The 21,108-nt window shown below is 45.7% G+C and overlaps 1 protein-coding gene across 5 annotated transcripts in view; it reads left to right on the top strand.

The window, feature by feature from the left end:
• NMNAT3 (nicotinamide nucleotide adenylyltransferase 3) overlaps positions 1-20,003 on the top strand; it is a 104,502-nt gene extending 84,499 nt beyond the window's left edge. For 3 of the 5 annotated variants that reach the window (XM_007518873.3, XM_060196560.1, XM_016186309.2), the window contains 3 exons: positions 8,827-9,010; positions 10,452-10,534; positions 17,662-20,003. In XM_007518873.3, the coding sequence (XP_007518935.1) occupies positions 8,827-9,010; positions 10,452-10,534; positions 17,662-18,008 (614 nt within the window). In that variant the 3' untranslated portion in view covers positions 18,009-20,003. Of the gene's footprint in view, positions 1-8,826; positions 9,011-10,451; positions 10,535-17,375; positions 17,460-17,661 lie in introns of all 5 variants that reach the window. The other 2 variants (XR_009551233.1, XM_060196577.1) reach the window with 2 other exon arrangements.
• Positions 20,004-21,108: the final 1,105 nt, after the last annotated feature.

Here is a 21,108-nt window from a genome sequence, read left to right as displayed (position 1 = left end):
TGGAATTTGTTGTATGCTTTACATTGGGTTGTTCTAGTTCTCCCCCGCCAAGAGAATTGGACCAGTCCAGTTAGTTTCGTGGGCCCGCTTGACCCCACCCCAAGGAACCCCGCCAGAGTTCCAGAGTTCCAGAGTTACAGAGTTCGAGAGGGTTCCTGAGTTCCAGAGTAAGAGAGAGTGCTTGCACCACCGCAAAGAGACAGCAGAGTTCTGTTTGGTGATTAGTTTGTCTTAGTTTATGAATCGTTGTTCCTGAATAAAGAAATACAGCTTCCCTGCCCAGCCATATGTCTCTGGTCGTCTCTGTTACCCGCCCGTGAAGTTAGCCGGGCCAGCAAGAGCCTCCGAATTTTAACAACAGGAATTATCAGGTAGAATTTCAAAAGCAATTACATTTAAAGAAAACAAAGAAAAGAGATAAAAAGATAAATGACTTACTTAGCAGATTAAATAAAAAATCTACCTAAACATCTAGGAACAGTGTTTAAAGTAAGTAAAATAAAAATCTCAAAATAAAATAAAATAAATAAAAAATCTCAATATCCACTAATAAAATAACACTCATAAATGTTTCATACCAGCACAGTCTAAATGTGCATGAGTCAAAAACTGATAAGAGCTGAAAAATAAAAACAAGCAAATTTATAATTCCATGTAGAAATACTTACACTCCCATCACTCTCAGAAGTTGAAAAAATAAGGACATATAATTAATTAAATTGCACAACCAACCAGAAAGATCTAGTTGGGATGTATAGAACCTCAGTTCAAGAGGAGTAGAAGGTACTTTTTTAATTTTTATTTTTTATTACTTATTTATAAAAAGGAACACTGACAAAACCATAGGATAAGAGGGGTGCGACTCCACACAATTCCCACCACCAGAACTCCGTATCCCATCCCCTCCCTTGATAGCTTCCCTATTCTTTTTTTTTAATATTTATTTATTCCCTTTTGTTGCCCTTGTTGTTTTATTGTTGTATTAGCTTTCCTATTCTTTAACCCTCTGGGAGTATGGAACCAAGGTCATTGTGGGATGCAGAAGGTGGAAGGTCTGGCTTCTGTAATTGCTTCCCCACTGAACATGAGCATTGACAGGTTGATCCATACTCCCAACCTGCCTCTCTCTTTCCCTAGTAGGGCAGGGTTCTGGGGAATCGGAGCTCCAGAACACATTGGTGGGGTCGTCTGTCCAGGGAAGTCAAGTTGGCATCATGCTAGCATCTGGAACCTGGTAGCTGAAAAGAGAGTTAACACATAAAGCCAAATAAGTTGTTGACTAATCATGAACCTAAAGGTTGGAGTAGTGCAGATGAAGAGTTTAGGGTGTCTCCGTTCTGTAGATAGCTAGTAGGCATATTTTAGTTATCCAAATCTTTGTAGGACATTCACTAAAAAGACCACATCCTGAGCCACAAAACAAGCTCCAATGAGTTTAAAGAATGAAAGTCATACAGAGTATGGTCTCTGACAGTAATGGAGAAATTAATAAAAGACAATAGGAAAATACTAAAGCACTGGGCAATTAACACAGTACTAAATTATCCATGGATCAAAGAGGAACTATCAAAGGATTTTTTTAATTACACAGACTTATTGAAAGTAAAAATAAAACATCAAAATTATTGATGCTGCTAAATCAATATTAAGAAAAAAATTATAGTACTAACTTTATATTAAGAAAAGAGGGCCTTTCAACATAGCTCACCTGGGAAGGTGCCTGCTTTGGGAGGCACGGGACCCAGGTTCAAGCCTGTCCCCTACTGCACAGGAGTAGTCTTTGGTACTGTAGCGACTTTCCCTTTCTCTTTCTGTCTGTCTCTCTTTCTGTCGAAAAAAGTCAGCCCAGAGTAGTGAAGCCCTGGTGACTACGGGAAAAAAAAAAAAGCTTAAGTAAGACATTAAATTTTCCCCTATTTGTATATGACTTGATTGCCTGTGTAGACAATCCTGAGGACTCTAACTTTTAAATACTAGAATGAGTTAGCACAATTGCAACATGAAGACGGGCAAACAAAAATCAATCACTTATCTGTATACTGATAGCAAACATGTACAAGTCAAATTAAAAAGACACAGTAGAATTTATGATCTAAAGAAAATGAAATACAGGTAAATCAACAAGGCACATATAGAATCTGGGCCCTGAAATTACGATACAGGGCCAGGTAGTGGTGCATCATGTTACCAAGTATGAGGGTATTGGTTCAAGCCCCTGGTCCCTACCTACAGGGGAGAAACTTCACAAGTAATAAAGCAGTGTTTCCTCCCTCTCTCTCTCCACTCCTTCTCATTCTCTCTCTCTAACATAAAAAAAGAAAGAAAGAAAAATGGCTGTCAGGAATGGTGGAATCATGAAGGCACTAAGTCCCAGTGATAATTTTTTTTTAATTTCTTTATTGGAGGATTATGTTTTACATTCGACAATAAATACAATAGTTTGTACATGCGGGAGTCAGGCGGTAGCACAGCAGGTTAAGTGCATGTGGCACAAAGCGCAAAGACCGGAGTAAGGATCCTGGTTCAAGCCCCCGGCTCCCCACCAGCAGGGGAGTCGCTTCACAGGCAGTGAAGCAGGTCTGCAGGTATCTATCTTTCTCTCCCCCTCTCTGTCTTCCCCTCCTCTCTCCATTTCTCTCTGTCCTATCCAACAATGACAACAATAATAACTACAACAATAAAAACAACAAGGACAACAAAAGGGAATAAATAAAATTAAAAAAAATAGTTTGTACATGCATAACATTTCTCAGTTTTCCACATAACGATACAACCCCCACTGGGTCCTCTGCCGTCATCACGTTCCAGGACCTAAACTCTCCCTCCCACCCCAGTGAAAATTGTGGTGGTTAACATATATATTATATATTATATATATATATATATATATATATATATATATATATATATAAAAACCAGAAAAGATGCATACTACTTTCAAAAGAATGGAGAACAGACTAAGAATGACTTACCAGCTGTAGCAACTATAGTCAGAAAATGGTGGAACAACAAATTCAGAGTACTGAAAATAGAAGATCATCAATATATTATTTTATTCTCAGTGAAAATATCAGGAAGGGGTTAATATATTTTTAGTGTCTTTCAAAACTTAAGGAAATTCTTCTGTAGGATGTATGCTCTCAGGAAAGCGGTTCTTAGATCAGAGGTCTGATTTACAAGATGTCGTATTTAAAAATGTACCAAGTACAAATATAAATGCAAATGAGTATTGATTTTCTAGAGCTGTAATAAAAACTACTACGGTTAAGAAAAAATAGACTTGCAGTATCTATGGCAGCAAAGTGTGCATCTGGATGGTGGCAAGTGGAGTTACAGAGCTCCGAGGTCCTTGTGTGGCTGAGGAAGAAGGTAAAGGTCTTATATTATTGTACAGATAAGACTGTATATGTGGGGCCAGGTGGTGGCACATCTGGTTAAGTACGTTACAAGTATGTTACTTTGCACAAGGACTCGTGTTTGAGCCCCTGCTTCCTACCTGCAGGGAGGAAGCTTCATGAGCAAACCCTCTCTAATCCCCCCTCAATTTCTCTCTGTCCTATCAAATAAAAAATTGGGTGGGGGAGGATTGGCTGCTGGGAGCAGTATATTCATCATGTAGGCACAGAACCCAATGACAACCTTGATGGGAAAAGAAAAAAAATTGTATATATATCTGCCAATATAACAGAGAAAAAAATAAAGTCCAGGAAAAGACAGGTAATGATAATAAAAAGAAATGTAAAATTGATGTGATAAAAAAGACAAGCTAGTAACTTACATATGTCATCATTCATATTTAGTGAAAATTATTATTCCAGGTAAAAAAAAGTCAATAATTGTGAAACTAGACAAAATTTCAGATATAGACAATTTTTAAGATTGATTTATTTATTATATAGGTATAGATAATTAAAGTATCATTCTGGTAAATTCTGGTTAGGAATCAAACTCAGGACCTCATGCTCATAGGCTCATCATTTTGGTCAGTGCATTACCACCAAGGCCACTACTTACAGATTATTTTCAAAAGACTATTGTTAAACATAGAGCATAAAGACAGAGAAGACAGGGAGTTGGGCAGTAGCACAGCAGTTAAGTGCACGTGGCTCAAAGCGCAAGGACCGGAGTAAGGATCCTGGTTCGAGCCCCTGGCCCCCCACCTGCAGGGGAGTCGCTTCATAGGTGGTGAAGCAGGTCTGCAGGTGTCTATCTTTCTCTCTCCCTCTCTGTCCTCCCCTCCTGTCTCCATTTCTCTGTCCTATCCAACAACAACGACATCAATAATGACTACAACAATAAAAACAACAAGGGCAACAAAAGGGAAAATAAATGTAATTTAAAAAAAGAGAAGACAAAGAAATCATGCCATGGACATGATAAAATGAAGCTATGGAGACTACATTAATATCAGACATACAGATTTAGGTCAACAGCATTATTAGAGACAAAGAAGTTCAATTCAAATAAATATTTAAAAGAACTAAAAAGAAAACCAGAAAAGTGCATAGTGTTAGTGAGAGGTTTCACATGACTCTGCCAGACAAAAAAAAAAAGAAATCAGTAGGAAAGAGATCTCAACAGAACAATTGACAGTCTCGACTAAAGGAACAGAACTTCCAACCAAAATACACATTATACATATGCTCTCCTGGACTATTTACCAAACTGGCTGTTTTCTGGAACATAAAGCAAGCATCAACACATGTCCAGTGGCTCAAATCAGTACAGAGTATGCCTGAATACGGTGCAGTTCAGCCAGAAATCAGTAACAGAAAGGTCACCCTAAATCTCAAAATGCTTGATAATTAAGAATGCTTTTCTGAACAGAAAAGGCAACTAGGGAGGTGCTCAGCAGACAGAGTGTAGAACTTGCATGTGAGAGGTTCCAAAATTGATCCCTGGAACCACATATGCTTCAGGTTTAGTGGAATCTTGCTCTATTCTCTCTCTCTCTCTCTCTCCTCTCCTCTTCTCTCTCTCTCTCGCTCTCTCTCCCCCCTCTCAAAAATAAATGAATCTGGATATATTAGAAAATAAGACAAATTTCAATTCAATTATATAAGGAAATAAGGCAACTTGTATGTATTGAAATGTACAACAAGCTATACTGCACATCAGTTAGTTGGGAAATTAGAAAAAGAATAGCAAAATGAAACTAAGAAAGTAGAATAACAAAAGTAAAAAAAAAAAAAAAACATAAGGTGAGGAAGTGGAAGATAAACACTCAGTAGAGAAGATCAATAAAGCCAAAGTTTGATTCTCTGGAAAGACTAATAAGATGACAACCCTCTAACAAGCCTGAGCAAGGAAAAAGAACAGGGACCTAATCCATAGTAAAAATGAAAAGGACATTACTTACAGATGTTGTTGACACAAAGCAGATAAGAGAATATTCTGAACAACTTTGTGCTGATAAATTTCAAAATTTAGATACAATGGACAAAATCCTAGAAACTGTTAAGTTTCCAAAGCTTAAAATGAAAGAATAAAAATGTGAATTGTTCTCATAAACCATCAAAAAAGCTGAATCCATAGTCCAAACAAAAAGCCTACAATTAAACTCCAACCTAGAAGATTCCACCAGTGAGTTCTACCAAACACGTAAGAAAAATTCAGTTATACACAAGCTCATTAAGTAGAAGCTCTGCTTTATGAGACTTAGTATATAACCTTGATACCACAACCCGGTCAGAACACTAAAAGGAACAAAAAATTGTAGATCTCTTACTGCTTAGGAAGAATTGACAGCGTGAATCCATTACTATAGGAAGGAGGGAGAGGGAGGAGGAGAAAGAGAAGGAGGAGGCGGAGGAGGAGGAAGAAAAGAAGGAGAAGAAGAGAAATTTATTACGACTAAACCCAGCCTGTAACACAAATGGAAGAAGTTTCAGAGCTATGGTGTCTTTTCCTCTCTCCCTCTATCTGAAAAAGTCAGCCTGTAAAACCCCAACAATGATTAAAAAAAAATGAGAGGAGATATTTCTGACACACTTAATCAGCTAACCAAAGACTTCTATTTGAAATATATGAAGAGCTCTACAACTCAATGATAAAATCCAGAAAACAAACAAACAAAGGTGGGAGGCAGAAGATTGCAAGCATTAAGTTTGAATGTTTGAATGTATATGAATAAATTCCTGGTCTCACTAGTCAACAAAAAAGTGAAATTAAAACCACAATAAGATATAACTACACATCTGTCAGACTGGGAAGATCCTAAGAACATAAGGCAATTTAGCCTCTTAGGGTTTGGTGTAGAGCAAATAATACCCATCAGCATGACTTGGGGAGTAAAAAATTGCAAACATTTTGAAAAACTGTCCAGCACTATCCAGTAAAACTGTAAATTCAAGTCAGAGAAAATAACAGAGTGGTTTATTTTTTAAATAAACTTTATTTACTTTATTTGATAAGACAGAAAGAAATTGAGGGAGGAGGGAGAAAGACACCTGTAGCACTGCTTCACTCATGAAGCTTTCCTTCTGCAGGTAGGGGCCAGAGGCTTGAAGCTGGGTTGCTTGAACAGGTACACTTAAGCAGGTGTGCCACCACCCAGCCCCCAGCACAGTGACTCATTTAACTGTTGACTTTCATACCAGGGCTCAGAAGTCAGGGCTTTAGTCCCTGCCATCACCATAAACGAGAACTGAGCAGTGCTCTTTGGCCAAAAAAGGAGGAAAGGAAGTGGAGAGGGAAGGGAAGGAAGAAAAAAGGAATAGTGGTCTGGAAGGTGGCATAGTGGATATATCACTGGACTCTCGAGCATAAGGTCCCAAGATCAATCCCCAGTAGCACATGTACCAGAGTTATGTCTGATTCGTTCTCTCTCTATCTCTTTTTCTCTCTCTCTGCCTATATTCTTCATGAGTAAATAAATAAAATATTTAAAAAAAAAAAAAAGAAAGGGGAAAAAGGAGAATTAAAAACTACAAATGTGACTCAGTAGCTCCATTTAGAAAATGTCCGGGAGTCGGGCAGTAGCACAACAGGTTAAGTGCAAAGCACAAGGACTGGCCTAAGGATCCTGGTTCGAACCCCCGGCTCCCCACCTGCAGGGGAGTCACTTCACAAGCGGTGAAGCAGGTCTGCAAGTGTCTATCTTTCTCTTGCCTCTCTCTCTTCCCCTCCTCTCTCCATTTCTTTCTTTCCTATCCATCAACAATGACGTTAACAACAACAGTAATAACTATAACAATAAAACAAGGGCAACAAACGGGAATAAATAAATAAATAAATAAATATTTTTTTAAAAAATGTCCATGTGGTGGGCCCAGGAGACTGAGACACAGAGTCACAGCAGCACTGTTGGTCATTGTCTGAAGACAGATTCAACTCAAGCCCACCAGCCAAAGAGTCCCTCGGTTACTGGACATATCTTCATTCAAGAGAATACTACACAGTGATAAAACTAGCTGGGGTATATAAATTCTCATTACATAAACGAAAAAAAAAAGACTTAATAAAGTAATGCATCCAATATGCCAATATGCTTGCGTTTGTAAATGTTCCAGAAGCAGACATAGTACACTTATGTTTTTCCTGCATAGGAAAGAAAGGCAAGAGAATCTATAAAAGAAAAGCCAAGCGGGGAGTCGGGCTGTAGCGCAGCGGGTTAAGCGCAGGTGGCGCAAAGCACAAGGACCGGCAGAAGGATCCCGGTTCGAACCCCGGCTCCCCACCTGCAGGGGAGTCTCTTCACAGGCGGTGAAGCAGGTCTGCAGGTGTCTATCTTTCTCTCCTCCTCTCTGTCTTCCCCTCCTCTCTCCATTTCTCTCTGTCCTATCCAACAACGACAACAACAATAATAATAACTACAACAATAAAACAACAAGGGCAACAAAAGGGAATAAATAAATAAAAGAAAAGAAAAGAAAAAGAAGAAGAAAAGCCAAATCAGTGCTTCACATGTCAATTACCAGCATGTTCTACATTTTCACCTAAATAATAAAGCACAATGTACTTTGACTTGATACCAAGCCAGATTGGCTTTACACCCTTTTTGTGTACATACTCTATTTGATAATAAAATGTCTAAAATATAAACCAAACCAAAATATTCTCCTGTTACTCAACCCCCAGCTTCACTCTGTAGCATTGTCTGGAAGGCAGGTAGTATACTATCTTATGGATGGGACAAGTGAAATTGGAATGGCTATGGAAATGACTTTTTTCCAGTGGATTGACCATAGGACTGAGACAGTCTGGTAAGTGATGGTGCTGAGCCCTGTGCATACCCTTGAGTCTCATCCACACCTTTCCCGTGGTAGTGCTCATAGCTTCTTCCTGGTCACCTTCCCCTTCGTGCAGCCCCTGAGCCATGCGTGCAGCCAAGCCCACCAGCATCATCCAGATCTCCTCACAGGATGCTTCTCCCACATCAGTGGTGGGCTATGTTCCCTGTTTCTCCCTGCCCCCTGTCTCTCTCTCTCTCTCTCTCTCTCTCTCTCTCTCTCTCTCACACACACACACACACACACACACACACACACTCGTGCATGCACGCTTGGATGAAGAAACCACATACATCACTGTAGCCTCATCCTTATTTGCCCCTGTTAAGTCCAGCATAGGAAGCCATGGCATTCTTCGACTGTCACCTGTCCCGGCTGCCCACGTGGCTGTTTGGTGCCTTGCCTGGCTGGACCTTCACAGCTTTCCTCTCTGCAGAAACACTGCTCAGGATTCTAGAAGACCAATTCCTCAGGGGATGGTTCACCCAGTATAGTATGGCATAGAAATATGGGACCCAGAGGTTCAGGGTACCCAACTGGACTTGGGTTACTGGAGACAACAGCACTGCTGTCTCTCTCTTTCTCTTTCATCCAGGAATCTACCAAGTGGTCAGGGGAATCATCTCTCCAGTGAATGACAAGTATTGGAAGAAGGACCTCGTGGCAGCCAAGCACAGGGTGGCCATGGTCCGACTGGCCCTACAGACATCTGACTGGGTCCGGGTGGACCCCTGGGAGAGTGAGCAGGACCAGTGGGTGGAGACAGTGAAGGTGCTAAGGTAATGGGGAGTCATCCACAGAGCCCAAGGGGTGAAGGTGGGGGCAACATGGAGGGGGGCTTCCACCAGAGCTTCTCAGACCACATGCGGAAGTGCGGACGGTGGGCCCTAGCATGCTGTCAGAGGGATGCCCTAGCAAAGTTCTGGAGGATGCCCACATGTTCTCACATGGTGCCACTCAGTGACTGGGTGACAGTCTAGGCAGGACTCCTCTGCCGTGGAGCCAGGCTATCATTTTTTTTTTCAGATGAAGAAAAGAAAGAAAGGCACAAAGAGAGCGGTGGGGGGAGAGGGAGAGAAACACCAATGCAAGGCTCAGCCCTCTGCTTCCCTGGCAGAAAGTGCTGCCAGGAGGTGGCAGGGATCAAATGCAGGTCAACACACAAGATAAGTGCAGGCTACGCCGGGCCCTCGAGCCCCCACTCAGCCCCAGAGACACATTCCTCATTTTTTAAAAATTCAATTCAATTAATTAATTTATTTATTTTGATAGGACAAAGAGAAATTGGTGGGGGCCAGGGACTTGGTGAGGACCAGAGGTTTGAACCTGTGTCCTTGTACACGGTAACATGTGCACTAAACTTGGTGCGCCACTGTCCAGCTCCACAGCATACTTCCCACTTTCTGAGTTGGAATAGTACAGCCTGTTGAGGATTTAAAGATCTGAGCAGGGGGTGGGCAGTATGATAAACTCAGCTGGCAGAGTGCACATGTTACTGTGCAGAAAGACCCAGTAAGAACCAGGTGCCACCTTCCCCTCCCTGTGGGTAGCCATGACTGTGGCCTGGGCCCAAATCTGGGAACCACACTGACTAGGGACTGGTCAGTGATTCACCCTCAGTCTTGTCCCTCACTGAGTAAAGTGACACCACCTACATCGTGGACAGTCACTGTCTGAATTAAAACAGGTAACAGCAAAACGGCTGGCTCCCTGCATCCCTAGCGCCAGCCCGTAATTCACCCTGACACTGCTTGAGCTATTCATGAATAAATAGGAGCTGGCCACCGTTCCACACTATGTCACCAGTGTCTATTGCAAAATTCTGGCCTTAAATTCTACTTAATGCCTTCTTTGTTTTCACTTTACTCTGTCTCTTAATCATGTGCTAGAGGAAGATCCCTCCCTCTCTCCCTTTCAGTCTTACTCTGAGATAGAAAGGAGGGAAGAAGGGAGGGCCCCTGGTGAGGGAAAGTTAGGGCTTTCAAGATAGCTCACTTGGAAAGTGTGCCCTGTCACTCAAGGCAGTGAGTGTGATCTTGGGCCAGGCACCTCCATGAGGACCTAGGTGGCACCTGCTTTCTGTCCTGGCACAGGGCTTAGCACACAGTAGGCCCATGGTGACCTTACATGGAGGAAGCAGGTGGAGACGGTGCACTGTATTCTGGGGCGGCTACAGCTGTCGGGGGTGAGGTGCTGCTGAGCTCTGGTCCTTCTGTACAGGTACCACCACAGCACGCTGCTCAGATCCCTGCCCTCAGCGGAAGGCTCGGACCCTGGCCAGGCTCTGCCCGTGGCTCCTGCAGGTGGGTGAAAGCTGACCTGGGCATCTCCAGCCCTCTGGGCACAAGCAAATCTTCCCAAACCGCCTCCCCCTTGCTCCCCCCCCCCCCCCCCGGCTAGGGGGTGACATTGAAAGGTCAGATTAAACAAGCCTCTCTAGCCCAGGAAGACTCTAGCATTAGGTCCTGAGATTGATCCCTGGCGTCACATGTGCTAGGGTGATGCCTTGTTCTCCCCCTCCCCGCCCCCATAAATAAGTAGATCTTTGATGCTGAGTGGTAGCACACCTGGTAGAGCACACACATTACCAGGCACAAGCCCCTGGCCCCCACCTGCAGCGGGGAAGCTTCATGAGTGGTGAAGCAGTGCTGCAGGTGTCTCTCTCCCTCTCAATCTCCCCCTACCTTTTCAGTTTCTCTGTGTCCTATTAAATGAAAGAAGGGAAAACAGCAATCACTGGGAGCAATGGAGTCATCACCAAACCCCAGCAGTAATCCTGGTGACAAATATATATATAGATATTATCATATATAATAATTATATATCCATATATAATAATATATCTAATATATAAGATTTTTCTTCTTCTTCTAGTGTTTGCCATTAGATCTTTAAAATATAATAAATAATAATCCACAATCCCATGTAAATCCAAAGGCTAAGAGGGGATTTCCTGCCCCAAAGGGGTTTACCTGCCATTGTGACATGAGCTTGTGACTTGGATTTCAAACTGCCCATGGGGATTAACTGGAAGTGACCTGGGTCTCTCTCAGAGGCCTTCACCTTTGGGAAATCAAGTGAGGCTTTAGACACCTTGATGAGAGAGGCCAGTGCTCACAGCAGTGTTGCTAGGTTGTTTACTCAGGAGAAGAGAACTATTCACAGTGAGCTTTGGGTCTCTTGAATCATCTTTGTTGCCTGTCCCCTCCTCCCCAAACAAGCAGGGTGCCCAGTGCTCCTTGGTCACCCTCGACCATCTGCCTGCTTTCTGAATCCTCTCTGGCTTAGCAGTCCCCTCCTCAAGGGCAAGCTCTGGACCCCTGTCCTGAGCTGCAGATGGGCTGTGCCAGACAGCAGTGAGCTCTGATGTGAATCAGGGAGGCTTCCTTGAAGAGGAAACTCTGGCACCCAGACATAGGGTCAGTAGGTGATCTAGCTGGAGGCACAGCCAAGGCTCTGAGGCCAGAGGCAGTATATGTGCTGGGTGCCCTGAGTCCTGGGACAGGCAGGGGCCACTGGTGAGAGCCACTGCACTGCCATGATGTGGAAGGAGGCCCTGTGAGGCTCCGGCTCCCCTCACATACCACTGCAACTTCCAGATTAGATGAGTGAAAGTTAAATCCAATGAAAAATGAACATGTTTTTTTGTTGTTGTTTTTGGCCACCAGAGTTATTATTGGGGCATAGAGCCTGCACAGTTCCACTGTTCCTGTAGCCATTTTTATCCTCTTCTTCCTCCTTTTCCCCTTATTCTCCTCCTCCTCTTTCTTTTCTTATACAGAGAGAATGGAGAGGGAAGTGAGAGAGACAGGGAGCACCTGCAACACTACTCCACCTCTAGGAGAGATCCCCCCACCCCCCCACAGGTGGAGGCTGGAGGCTGGAACCTAGGTCCTTGTGTATTTAACTGGGAGCACCACTTTCTAACTGACCAAAACATACGAAGGGCTTAAAAAAAAATGCCAATTTCCTTTGTTCAGTAAATTTCCCTTCTAGGAATGTGGCTGAGAAATAATTATGTAAAAATATGTTTGTCACAGCAGTTTTTATAAAGGCAGCAAATAAAGCAGCCTCAGTGCTTAAAGCTAAGGGAACATGGGAGAGAATCAGTGTAGCCCTAGGATGAAGAATCAGCACAGAATGTCGAAAAATGTTTGTAGGGTAAATGGGACCAAAACAGGACACAATACTGTGTACATAAACTCCAGTATGTAAAATATGCAAATAAACCCTTGTATCATTTGCATATTTAAATTAGACTCACCACTTAGACCAGAATATTGGCCGTTTTTAAATTAGACTCAAAGCTTAGACCAGAATATTGGCCGTTTATTCACAGAAAGTAGAGTTGTGACTGTTGGTGTTATTTTCTCCTTAAATGCCTATTTTCCATATGTTCCATAAGGAACACAGTTGAGAATGGAATTAAAAATTTGTTGTGATTTAGAAGAGGCAGGTGGCATTCTCCTCAGCTCACCTTTGACTTGTAGCAGGTTGGCTTGGATGTAACCAGTGACATTTCCACAGGATCATGTGGTGTCCTCTAGAGTTGTAAATCACAGGCTGAGCCCAGCAGGGCCTGACCAACAGCCCACTCTGCCTACCACACACTCCCCCCAACCAACCCCTACTTGATCCCTGGGGCTCCCCTAGTCACATGGCCTGCTGAGTTCATAGTGGTGTGGCCCTATCTTGTGTGAATGTGGCCCTGGCTTTCCCTGACTTGGCAACTAAGAGGGACAGGCCCAACAGCTTTGATGATCCCAGGCTCCCAGTGGATGTGAGATAGGAATGGGACTGATGACATCAGAGTCAGGACAAAGTCAGTGTGCCTGTGAGCACACCTTGACCTTCTGTGAGATTTCTGCTTCCCCAGCTTTACTAAGTCTCTGGCTGATCACAGGCAGAGCAAGCTGTCCCCAGTGTGCCCGTGAACAGCCTCCATATGTCCTGTCTCACAGTTATGGTGAATCAAATTGGCAGCCTTTGCTTATTTATTTATTTGCCACCAGAGTTTTCACGGGGCCTCCATTGCCTATTCCATTCCTAGCAGATTAGGTAGGTAGGTAGGTAGGTAGGTAGATAGGTAGATAGATAGGTAGATAGATAGATAGATAGATAGATAGATAGATAGATAGATAGATAGGACAGATAGGCAGAGATAGAGATATATGATGTTACTAATGGTTGACAGTCTCTAAAGTGTCCCCGCCATCTGTGGAAGTCATCCTCCCAAGAATTCTCTGGAGGATGGAGAGCAAGTTTCTTCTCAGTTCTCTGACCCAAGGTGATTCTAGAATTAAATGCACATTACTTAACCGTCCCTGTGGGAAGGCCACACAGAAACCAACCAATTGTTTAAAAGGTCAAGTGCTGGCCTCTTGCTATATTATCATGGTTGACTAAATAGAAATCAGATTAAAACTTCACGAGTGCAGATCAGTTCAAGTCCACATGAATGCAGGAAGCAGGGGACCAACACAAATCAGAAGTGGGGGATTATTGAATTTTTTTTATGCCACCAGGGTATCTCTGGGGCTCAGTGCCTGCATGATAACTCTACTGCTCCTGGTGGTCTTTCTTTTTCTTATAAAGAAAGAGAAATGGGGAGAGAGCGGCAGAGGGAAGAGACATCTGCAGGTGGGGACCAGGGGCTTCAACCTGGGTGTTTGAGCATGGCGATGTGTGCTCTGCCAGATGCCCCACTGCATGGCACCTGAACCATACTGAGTTTGGAAGGCCTGACACTAGCCAGTAAGAGAACTCACCTGTGAGGATAGCTGCTTGCCACGCATGTGACCCTGCTTCCACCCAGGTTTGAGCTCAGCCTCTACCACGCTGTGAGAAGAAGCTTCAGTACTTTATGTCTGTTGGTCTCTGTCTCTGTCTCTCTCTCTCTCTCTCTCTCGATATCTAAAAAAGTCAGTATAGAGTGGTGAAACCCTGGCAATGACAAAAAAAAATCAATAAAGTAAAAGGCCAGATGCTCAGCAGATACTAACTATTAAGTGGGTGTTTTGGTGAATGGGTAGTAATCAACACATATGGCCCTCTGTTCTAAGCATGGTCCTAATCACATTACATTGATCAACTTTCCCATCCTCTGATTGCCCTGTGAGATAATACCCTTCCTGCCCTCATTTTAAACTTGAGGTCACGTGGCTGTTAAATGGCAGAACCATGATTTGGATGCACTGTCCTAGTTTTCAGGCACAGAGAATTGTGAAAGCCACCACCAATATATATATATATAAACGCTATTTCATTCTGCCATCACAGTGGTGCAAGAACATCTGAATGGTGTTTTCCTTGTTAAACCTGCTGCTTTAAAATGAACAGATATGGGGCTGGGTGGTGGCGCACCTGGTTGAGCTCATGTATTACAATGCTCAAGAACCCAGGTTTGAGCCCCTGGTTCCCATCTGCAGGGGGAAAGCTTTGCAAGTGGTGAAACAGTGCTGCAGGTATCTCTCTGTCTAGCTCCCTCTCTAACTCCCCCTTCCCTCTTGATTTCTGGCTATCTCTATCCAATAAATAAAGATTAAAAAATAATAAATAAAAAAAATAGGGAGTCGGGTTAAGCGCAGGTGGCGCGAAGTGCAAGGACCAGTGTAAGGATCCCGGTTCGAGCCCCAGCTCCCCACCTGCAGGGCAGTTGCTCCACAAGCAGTGAAGCAGATCTGCAGGTGTCTTTCTCTCCCCCTCTCTGTCTTCGCCTCCTCTCTCCATTTCTCTCTGTCCTATCCAACAACGACGACATCAATAACAACAATAATAACTACAACAATAAAACAACAAGGGCAACAAAAGGGAATAAGTAAAAAAATAAATATGAAAAAATAAAATAAAGTAATAAAATGAACAGATGAGGCTGGCACTACCCCCATTTGTTTCTGGGTGTGGAAACTGAGGCCTGGAGGAGGCCCCTGTCCAGATTCCTTGGAGGATTCCACAGCAGAGGAGCTTTAACTGGCCATTTAATTTAGATCAGGTTTCCTTAAGAAAGGAGCAGCCCTGGAATTTCTCTTATGTGACATTTTTATTACATATCTTTTCTCATTGCTGGACTGCACCACTCAAGGCTGACTTTTTCAGATACAAAGACAGACAGACAGACACACACACACACACACACAGAGGCAGAGGCAGAAGCAGAGGAAGAGGGATAGAGAGGGAGACAGAGACCACCATACCAGAGCTTCTTCCTTCAATGCAGTAGGGGCCAGGCTCACACCTGGGACATACACATGGCAAAGCAGATGCACTATCTAGGCTAGCTATTTCTGCCTGCCCCCTGAAGCTCCTTCTAACCAAGGGTTCATGGTGTCAGCCATGAAGATGGCAGAGTGCCCAGCCTTTGCCATGGAATCAGCCTGCCAGAGACACAGAGCCACCCTGCTGGTGGCTTCTGTCTTGGACTTGATTCTCTTCAAACAGGGCCATTGCAAAGGGCTTCTGAAGAGGGTGGCTGCAAGTCCACTTCTTGCCAGTAGGCGACGCCAGAGCTCATCACTTACAAGTGCCCCTCCTAGAGGCTCTGCTGTGGGAGTGAACCCCTCTCATCCAGATGAGTGACCTGGTCTTGCTGTGCCTCAGTTTCCCGCTCCGCAAAATGGGCACAGCAGCCTCACATGACTGTGCTAAAGCGCAAATGAGGTGGTCACAGGCACCAAGCAAACAGACTCCTTTACACAGCAAGCATCCCACATCACCCCACTGTTCCTGCGGGGGGCTGTGCACAGGCCTCGCTCTTCCTAAGACTTTGTTTTACTGAAAACTAGCTAAAAGGTCGCCAACGAGGGGTCTTTCCTGCCGGGCTGAGCTTCACGGGTGGGAGACAGAGACAACCAGAGACTCATGGGTGAGTGGTACACAGTTCAGTCTTTATTCATGTAGAACGCAGCGCAATCTAAGCTGTCTCTAATCACAGTCTTGTCCTTCTCTATCCTGAGGCGGAAGAGTCAGGTCCAAAAAGGATGTAGTAGGATAGGGGGCGGGGAGAAAGAAAAAGCAAGAACCAGTGAGGATTAAACCAATGTCCTGGAGGCAGGGGTGCTCAGTCAACAGTGGCTATGCAAATAGAATATGGTGTTAAGCAGGGGGGATCAAACCAATGAAACAGAAGGGGTCTTAGAAGCAGAATCCAGAAGCATACCAACACTTTCCGACCTTTTGGTTATCCAGAGATATTTTGCAATTCCTCTTTCTGGTAGGCCTGCAAAATAGCTCACCTGGAGAATGCTCCTGCTTTGCTGTGTACACAGCCCTGTTCAAACCCGGCCACACTGCAGTGCTGGGGTGCTGTGATCGCCCCCTGCTCCCACCCCAGAAAAAAAAAGGTCCAGAGCAGTGAAGGCCCAGTGATGATTAAAACTTTTTTCCTGGGAGGCTATAGTGCAGCGGGTTAAGCACATGTGGCGCAAAGCACAAGGACCTGAGTAAGGATCCTGGTTCAAGCTCCTGGCTCCCCACCTGCATAGGCGTCACTTCACCCCCTCTCTGTCACTTCTCCCTCTCTCTGTCTTCCCTTCCTCTCTCCATTTCTCTCTGTCCTATCCAACAATGATGACAACAATAATAATAACTACAACAATAAAACAACAAGGGCAAAAAAAGGAAATAAATAGTTTTTTTAAAAAACTTTTTTGCTGGGGTCAGTGGTGGCTCACTGGGTAGTGACCACCCAGGCTCAAGCCCCCAGCCAACACCTGTAGCACCTGCAGGGTGGGGTCGCTTCACAAGCAGGGCAGCCCTCCTGCTGTGGTTCTTCTCTCCCTCACTCTGTCAAGGGGGGGGAGTGCATTTCGTGCTGCTCTGCCCACATTAAGTCTTGGGGAGCAGTTTCAGACGCATTTATTTACTTTTAAACTTTTTTATTTTTACTCTCTTTTCCTTTTTAAAAAATATTTTATTGATTTGGATAGAGGACAGAGAGAAATTGACAGAAGAATGGGAAGATAGAGAGGGAGAGAGACAGACACCTATAGCCCTGTTTCATTGCTGCTGAAGCTTCTCCTTGCAGGTGGAGACAGGGGGAGGGGTGGGACTTGAACCCAGATCCTTGCGCATGGTAATGTATGTGCTCAGCCAGGTGCACCACCACCCAGCCCACTAATTTTTTAAATCTTATTTATTATTGTACAGGACAGAAAGTGAAAGGAGGAAGTGTGTGAGAGAGACACCTGCCTGCAGCCCTGCTCCACGGCTTGTGAAGCTTTCCCCCTGCAGGTGGGGGTCCTGGAGTTTGAATCCCTGCCCTTGTGCATGATAACTTGTGCACTCCACTGGGTGTGCCAGTTTCTGCCCCCCCCCCAAAGACGCATTTTCAGGCTTGTTCCGCTGAGGTCGCGGGTTTGGAGGCCTGCAGCCCCCAGCACTGACCTGAGATAGCACCCAGGGGCCGCCCCTGACCTCCCCCCTCTGTCTACAGTGGTGCCGGAGCTGAAGCTGCTATGCGGGGCCGACGTCCTGAGGACCTTCCTCAGCCCGCAGCTCTGGAAGGACAAGCACGTCCAGGAGATCGTGGAGCGGTTTGGGCTGGTGTGCGTGAGTCGGGCCGGCCACGACCCCCAGCGAGACATCGAGGCCTCGCCCATCCTACGGCGCTTCCAGCGCAACATCCACCTGGCGCGGGAGCCAGTGCTCAATGAGGTCAGCGCCACGGCTGTGCGCCAAGCCCTGCGCCAGGGCCACAGCGTCCAGTACCTGCTCCCCGACCCCGTGCTCGCCTACATCCGGGAGCAGGGCCTCTACCTCGGCCCCCCCGGAAGCCCCTGACTGGTGCGTGACTGGGGAAGAGGGCTCCTTTATGTCCTTGTCCCGCTGCTTCCCCAAGTGTCTCTGGTCTGACTGCCTCCTGCATACAGTCTGCGGCCTCCCCTTGGGGAGAAAGGACCATCCACAGGCCAGAATGGCTATCCCTCAAGGATGCCTGGTGAGTGAACAGGCCTCCTAGGGGTGAGGCATAGGCTCCTGGAAACTGTGGTGTCAGAGACCTCCTCACCTCTGACCCCGGGAAATCCAGACCTGCAGACCTAGGGGCAGGATCTGGCTGGGAACCAGGAGCAGGTGCAGTACTCTGGTTTCCACCTGGGCAGGATGCTGAACCCAGAACAGCAGTCTTCCTGCAAGCTAACCCTGCTGGTCTCAGAACATCTGAGGTGTCCCCAGCTTCCAGGATTTGGAAAGGGGAATGAGGCGAAACCACTACCTGCCTTGGGAGGGCCCTTCCTGACTGCTTTCTACCTGACTGCCCGCTGGAGTGTCAGGAAGGATGAGTAATAAATCAGCATCAGACAGCACTCATGAAAAGTCTCTTTTTCTCCACCAGCCCTTTGTCATGTTCCTGAGGCCTGGGTGGCAGCTGCTGTTCTTCCTCAGCTGCTCAGTGTGCTCCTGTGCAGGCCAGCCAGCTGTGTTTCAGAGTGCTCCATCCTGGAGGAACACTGTCTTTTCCAAGTCCAGGACATAGTCCTTTGATAGGGTAAGGGAAGGGGCTTAGGGGGGGCTTAAGGGGCGTGGAGAGGTTGAAACTATTGACCAGCTCCCACCCTAACTGGGCCCTGTCGACCACAGTAGCAGAGGGGAATGGAAACAGAGGGACTTCATCCAGAACCAGCCAAGCACAGCCCCTCACTGCTGTGTGCCTCTATTTCCCGGCCTCTGCAGTAGGGAATCTCTGAATGCCTCAGGATTTGCACTGGGGAGTACACAGTGGTCAAAAACAAGCTCAGTGTCTCCCCAGGAAGCTTCCAGGCCAGGGTGGGGTGTGTGTGTGTGTGTGTGTGTGTGTGTGTGTGTGTGTGTGTGTGATCCACGTGTTTGTAGAGGTGCCTGCAGGCTGTGATGAGGCTTTGGGGTTGGGGGTGCAGAGTCTGCTCACCCACTCAAACTGATGCTGCAGTTCCAACCCCCCACTTTCCCAGGCCCTGCCTGGAACCCCAGAGGGGCCCATCTAGGGATGGAGTGTCTGCCCACCCACTGCCTGCCATTACTCTCTTTCTGAAAGGAACCTTGAAATTGCGTCCGACTCTCAGGGGATGTGTGAGTGGCTCAGTGCAGAGTGTACCCTTCACAGAGTGAGGCCCCAGGTTTAGTCCCTGGCATCTGACAGATGGCATGGCTCCCTCTCTCTCCCTCTCTTCTCTCTCTCTCTCCCCCTCTGTCTCTTTTGTCTCTCTCTGTCTCTCTGTCTCAGTCTGAAAAAAAAAAAGTCATCCTGGAGCTGTGAAACCCTGGAAATGATTCCTCCACCCCTTGCAAAATAAAAAAAAATTTTAAAAAACACCTGAACTTTTTTTTGCTTGCCTCACCGCAGACCACCTCTGTCTCTCCCTCACTCCTTTACTGTGCTCCAGTAACCCCGACTTGTCAGTCGCCACAACCACTGTCCTCTTGCTCTGCGTCTTCCTTACATTTGGCATATGCCCTACCATCAGCTGGTATGCTGAGTCCAACCTCCCCTTCTCTGAGCTCAAGCCATCTCTTCCAGGAAGCCCTCTGGAACTCCCTGACTCAGATTTGCACCTGTGCCCCCTGCCTTTTTCTTTCTTGGGGGGGGTGGTGGTGGTGGTGTCTCTCTCACCCTCCAAACCCCTACCAGGAAGTCCCTCACAGCTCCCTGAGGCCAAGAACATTGCCTTAACTGTTGCTTTTTTCTCCCACAGCTCAGCTCCAGAAGTGAAAGCTTAATAAATATTTCATAACGGGATATCTGAATAAGCATCTTAATAGCTCCCGGGAGCCCATGACAAACACACCTGTTTAACTTGGCATCAGTCAGTGTTTTTGAAGCGTGTTTGCCCACATCTCCTTTTTATACACATGCTAAATAAAGTGTGGAGCCCAGATTCAGAGGACTTCGCAGGGCTGGGCATAGAGCACCCAGTAAAGTGCCTGGTTCAAGCCTCTAGTTCCCACCTGTGGAGGGGTGGGGTGGGGAGCTTCTTGAGCAGTGGAACAGTGCTGCAGATGTCTCTCCTCTCTGCTTCTCCTACACCATCAACAAAAGAATGTCATGGGGGGTCGGGCGGTGGCGCAATGGGTTGAGCGCATGTGGCGCAAAGCGTAAGGACCGGCGTAAGGATCTCGGTTCGGGCCCCGGCTCCCCATCTGCAAGGGAGTCACTTCACAGGCGGTGAAGCAGGTCTGCAGGTGTCTATCTTTCTCTCCCCCTCTCTGTCTTCCCCTCCTCTCTCCATTTCTCTCTATCCTATCCAACAACGAACAACATCAACAATGGTAGTAATAATAACCACAACGAGGCTACAACAACAAGGATAACAAAAGGGGGAAAATGGCCTCCAGGAGTGGTGGATTCATGGTGCAGGCACCGAGCCCAGCAATAACCCTGGAGGAAAAAAAAAAAAAAAGAATGTCATGATTGTCAGGAGTGGTGGAGTCATGCAGGTACTGAGCCCCAGTGATAACACTGATGGGTGAACAAAAGGAAGTTCAGATACAGTTTTCCCTTGATACCCAGATCCTCTGAAAGCAGGGCTTTTGTGAACCAGATTCCCAGGAGTAGCATTGCTAGGTCAAACACTGTGTGTGCTTTTTTTTTTATTCTAATCAAAGTTACCAGATTGCAGACACAAAATCTCATTTCAAGAAAACTGAATTACCAAAAAAAAAAAAAAAATTCTAGATTGGCTGAAGTGCTGGTATTCCCATTCCTTCCTTTGCAGGGAGTCAACTTAATTGTCTTTTCTGCAGCCCAGAGTCCAGCTTCCACAGATGACCCTCAATGAAGAATTTCATGGGCCCAAGGACATAGAGAGACACAGTGATGTGTAGGTCAGCCTTGGGGCTCCTGCTGCCTGCTGAGGGCCTTCCATTCTTTCGTTGAACAGGAATGCCACAAACAAACATCAACAAG

This window comes from Erinaceus europaeus, chromosome 1 (genome assembly GCF_950295315.1).
Source record: "Erinaceus europaeus chromosome 1, mEriEur2.1, whole genome shotgun sequence".
Lineage (NCBI taxonomy): Eukaryota > Metazoa > Chordata > Mammalia > Eulipotyphla > Erinaceidae > Erinaceus > Erinaceus europaeus.
The sequence above is the reverse complement of the archived record's forward strand: the minus strand, read 5'-3'. Positions and strand labels throughout refer to the sequence as shown.